This window comes from Onychostoma macrolepis, chromosome 21, assembly GCF_012432095.1.
Source record: "Onychostoma macrolepis isolate SWU-2019 chromosome 21, ASM1243209v1, whole genome shotgun sequence".
Lineage (NCBI taxonomy): Eukaryota > Metazoa > Chordata > Actinopteri > Cypriniformes > Cyprinidae > Onychostoma > Onychostoma macrolepis.
This window is the reverse complement of record NC_081175.1, coordinates 25481377-25486486: the sequence shown is the minus strand read 5'-3', so window position 1 is coordinate 25486486 and position 5110 is coordinate 25481377. Positions and strand designations below refer to the sequence as shown.

The 5110-nt window shown below is 35.4% G+C and overlaps 1 protein-coding gene across 1 annotated transcript; it reads right to left on the bottom strand.

Moving 5' to 3' along the window:
- Positions 1-906: 906 nt before the first annotated feature.
- On the bottom strand, positions 907-5110 carry LOC131528230 (phospholipase A2 inhibitor 25 kDa subunit-like). Its single transcript, XM_058757236.1, has 5 exons — positions 5003-5110; positions 4796-4915; positions 2468-2587; positions 1896-2003; positions 907-1775 (listed from the first exon to the last, which is right to left on the bottom strand). The coding sequence occupies exons 1-5, from the start codon at positions 5049-5051 to the stop codon at positions 1582-1584; spliced, it is 591 nt and encodes a 196-aa protein (XP_058613219.1). The 5' UTR covers positions 5052-5110; the 3' UTR covers positions 907-1581.

Here is a 5110-nt window from a genome sequence, read left to right as displayed (position 1 = left end):
CCTGGTTGAGAGATGATGCAACCTCCTAGAAGTGATGTAACTTGAATGTACATTATTTTACAAGGTTTTTTTTTTTTTAAAAGAGAGAAACAGGGCTGACATAGAATCAGGGGACACCAATAAAATGATTAAAATTTTATAGAAAAAATGCATACTTATGCCAAAAACATTGCTTAACAATGAGACTATATTTAAAACAACATGCAAAGGTGAATTTTATATCATATGCCTTCATATTGCAAATTAAAAGTCCTGCTGAAAAAGAAAAATCATAGTGAAGGACAGGCCAAAAACCTTACCCTTATCAGCATAAATGCTTTTTAAATTATTTAAAATAATATTTAAGTGACTTTTTTTTAATGTAATATTGATGAAAGAATATATAGTATGGTTTAAATTGCTAATTTATTCGTTGCTATATTAAATCTATGTTTGATTATTTCTTAGGGTTGCAAAAAGCACAGATTTCGTGGAATGACCCAGTTCCCTTTTATATGTTTTGTTGAACTCATACTGAATATAATGTAACATCATTGTCATTATTACAATTATTCACTTTTAATCTAAAACCAGTCAATAAGGAGGGTGGCAAACAAAAGTCAAGTTCTGTTCTCTGTAGAGAGTGTTTCAATAATTCTGTCCACTAGATGGAGCTACTAGCTTGTATTTTATTCTGAAAACTTCAGCTGCTGACACGAGCGTGCATTACAGGCAAATCTCTCAAATTCTGTTTTACGTTGATACTTCATAAGGAGTTCCTAATAAACAAAGCTGGTCACCCACAATACTTATTTCCTATGCCACCTCTAAAAGGCTGAAGTCATGCTTTTTTTTTTTTTTTCTTGTGATGGTCGTGTTGACATATTGCTGGCCACCTTGCAGATGCAGTCCACATTATACTGCATGTCATTTAGCATTATTTTTATTAGTATTATTAAAGTGGCCATTATTACAATTATTATCAACATTTTCTTTTGAGCTGGGGACAATCATGCATTTTCTGAACAAATGAACAAATTCAAAAAATGAACAAATTCATGAAAATTTATGAAATAACCACAGAAATACAATTACACACTGAAACCTGTTTAAGTTTCCCCTGATCAGGAATCATTGCTCTATTACATATTCAGGTCAAGGCTGCAGCTCATCTTTTTCTCTCTGACAAAGAAAGAGTCAAACAGAGTAATACAGTATTAGTAGTTTCAGATCATTTATCTGCTCAAACTTTCTGCAGCTGCTGCAAGAAAAGCAGGTATGTTTGTGTCTTGCCATAAACGAAAACAAGATCTTGTGAAAATAATAGCTAAAGCGAAAAAGGAAGTTCTAAGGTCATTTGTTTAAGCAAATTAAATGCCACCATCTCAAACAATTACATTAAAATGTCATTCTATTGCCCTATATTATAAAACCAAAAACTGTAACGTAAAAAAATAATTATTGTATGCTTAAATAATTTAGTGATCTCCTTGTTCTTTGTATACCATTAGAAACATTAAAGCCATCTTCATTTTTGAAGAAAGTACAAGCTCTATATTCAGTACAGTGTGTCTGATTGTAGACTGTGAAGAGCTGCTGGATTCAGTGCAGCAGGATGAAGGAGAGCAGAGAACAGCAGAGGAACAGGAAGCTCTGAGTGACGCTCTGAGCACCGTTACACAGGTTCCCCGAACAGCATGAGATCCTCTCAACACCTCTCAACAACGATGTTTCAGCATCACAAATAGATTTAGAGACACAGCCTTTTACAGCCAGCGACTGGTCTCCAAAAGTCCCTGATGAAAAGAAAGAAAACACAGGTTAGTCTAAGCTGGAAACTGGTAAATGTGATCTGTATGTGATCTCAAACATCAGAGAGATAATAATAATGATTTTTTTCTTTTCCGAATTCTCACCTGTTGCTTTAAGGCAGCGGTCTTCACTTCCTGAACAGCTCAATATGTTTGAGCAGCTCTTCTCATCACAAGAGTAACATTTCTTTCCATTGGGGACATTAGAGGGAACTACAAGATGAAAACATGGAGCCTATTGTTTTATCTTCTGTACAAAATATAACATATAATGGTATAACACTCTGTTAGCTGCTCCATTCAGTCAATTCACAACTGACAAGCTGCACCCGTAATAAAGGTGCCTCAAAAGGTTCTTCACAGCGATGCCGTAGAAGAACCATTTTTGGTTCCACAAAGAACCATTCAGTCAAAGGTTCTTTAAAGAACCATCTCTTTCTTACCTTTTTATAATCTGAGGAACCTTCTTTCGCCACAAAGAACCGTTTGTGAAACAGAAAGGTTTTTCAGATGTTAAAGGTTCTTTATGGAACCATTTAGACAAAAAGGTTCCTTTATTGCATTGTGAAGGACCTTTATTTTTAAGAGTGTATTGTATTTCCTGATGTCCTTTTGGAAGTAAAATGAGTGTTGACCTTGAAGTTATTTTTTTGCATATGGTCAGTAAAGTATAATACCTGGAGCATCTTGGACATTACACTGGTCTGTGTTACAGCACACAAAAGACGTATTTCCAGTGCCGATGTTCATGGACCCAACTGCACAGTCAGCAGCACAATCTTTAAACTTCACTATACCTAAAACATGAATGATTCAGAAAAGACCAGTTCTCAACACTTTTCAAATATTGATTCAGTTTTAATACGTTGTGTTCATTAATTTTTTGATTTAAAATTGAAAACAGAAACATGAGAAAATGGCACCATTTTCGTTTTTTAAAAAAAAACATGAAATCACCTTGATTTTTCGGTTTTACATTCAGGGGTAGAAAATGGATAAACAGCTTGAATGTTCGATTTCCACGTGTGGGCGGAAATTAAACGCCTCTTTTCACTGATTGGTCAAGCAACGATCAAATGGTGCCGTCATCATGTCGTCTTCAGTTTTGTGCAACAGAATAAGAGTCCTCCGCTGTTAAAGCATTTATTGCAACTCCTACGTTCATCTCCCTCTCATCAAACAACCAGACTAACAAATGGTTTGACACAAACCATACTGGGGCAGCGCCTAGACAGGGCTTACTTCTGTGTAGGCATACATTTTATATAGCAAATATTAGGTGCTTATTGCAGAAATATGTACGTACCTCGGATCTGCAGCGACATTACCCTTTTAGTCTATTTCTTTGGGTCACCGCACATTTTATTTAGCTGTCCAGTTATCAAAATCTGTGTGGCAAAGCTACGTGACCTTTACATTATACTGAAGCGCAGACCAGCATCAGTTTTATTGTGAATATAAAGCTATCTTACCGTTTTTATTATTATTTAGAGTTTTTTTCATAGAGAAGTTTATATGATACTGTCATTATCCGACGGCATGTTACACATGTATATAATACATGCTATTTTTATAGAAATGGGCATTTTTCTAACTTTATAAATATGTCTGTCACCTTTAATATTAAATTCCTGAAAAAATATTACATTATAAGTGTTTCCAATTAAATCAGTACCAACCAAAGCCATCTTTGCACTGTGGCACAGAAGCTGCATCTTAAGTTGAATTTAGATGTTTTTACACAATTAATGCTGCTCAGATGGCAGTAAATGCATTAACACAGCAATTGCATTATGGAATGAGATTAATGTTTTAAATAAAAACATTTTGAATAGCCTACAGAAATATGAAATGAGTGACAAAATGAAACAATTGGATACTTGAATTATGAAGTTTACATCGCCAGTAGGTGGCGGCAAGTCATTGTGTTGATGAATGAGTCATAGAGTCATTAATTCAACCGATTCGTTCAAAATGCTGATTTGTTCAGGAGCAAAGCATGTCATTGAACCACTCACTCAAATGATTCATTCAAAGACTCGGATTCATTCAAGATTGAAACGCCTGTGTTTTAAGTCAAATAAAACACACTGTGTTGTGTCTAAAATGAAATCAATTTATACTCATTATTAATGAAACTGTAATGTCTGAAATGAAAGTTAGGGCTGCTGTGTATTCACACTAAAATCAATACTGGTCTGCGCTTCACTATAATGTAAATGCATTCATCCCGTGTTGTCCAGTGCGTCACGCAGCATTGCTACACAGATTTTGATAACTGGACAGCTAAATAAAATGTGCGGTGCGCCAAAGAAATAGACTAAAAGGGTAATGTGGCTGCAGATCCAAGGTACATACATATTTCTGCAATAAGCACCTAATAATTGCCATAGAGAATGACTACACAGAAGTAAACCCTGTCCATTTGTTAGTCTGGTTGTTTGATGAGAGAGAGATGCAGGAGTTGCAATAAACGCTTTAACAGCGGAGGACTCTTATCTGTTACACAGTAGGCTACTGAAGACGACATCATGACGGCACCGTTTCATTTTTGGCATGACCAATCAGTGAAAAGGGGCGTTTAATTCCCTCCCACATGTGGAAATCGAACATTCAAGCTGTTTATCCATTTTCTAACCCTGAATGTAAAAACGGAAAAACAAGCCGATTTCTTGTTTTTTCATTTTTTTGAAAAAACGAAAAATGAAAATGGTGCCGTTTTCTCATGTTTTGGTTTTCAATATTTAATCAAAAAACGAATGAACGAAACGTACACGGACCTACACGGACCATACACGGACCCGGTTAGCATAACAATCTGAGAGAAACAAATTAATTAGCAGAAATCTAAATAGAATATTCTGTGATTACAATTTTAAAATTCTGTGAAGAAATCAGAAGTTCTGTGAGAAGTTACATTTCCAGTGAGGCAGCAACAGAAAAAAACCACCAGCATCTCCATCCGTCAAAAATAACTGAATTTCAATCCATCAATTTGGACTTACCAACTTGTATCACTGTTGTAAAACTCATGCACTTGGAAAATCCACTGGGACATGTTTTTAGATTTTGATTTGCACAAGAACCCGTCGTACTCATACACTCATAACAGCTGAAGGAGTGTCCTTTAGTAATAAAAGAGAGAGAGAGACAGTGAGAGAGACACCAATTATCCATATTTGTACCCATAACATTACAAACACTGTTTGTACCTGCAGTGAAAAGAATGAACAGAAGAAAAACTGAGATTTGCAGATCCATCTTTGATCAGGAGGTGAATGAAATGACGAGCCTGTTTCAGAGCTCATTTTATAGCTTCG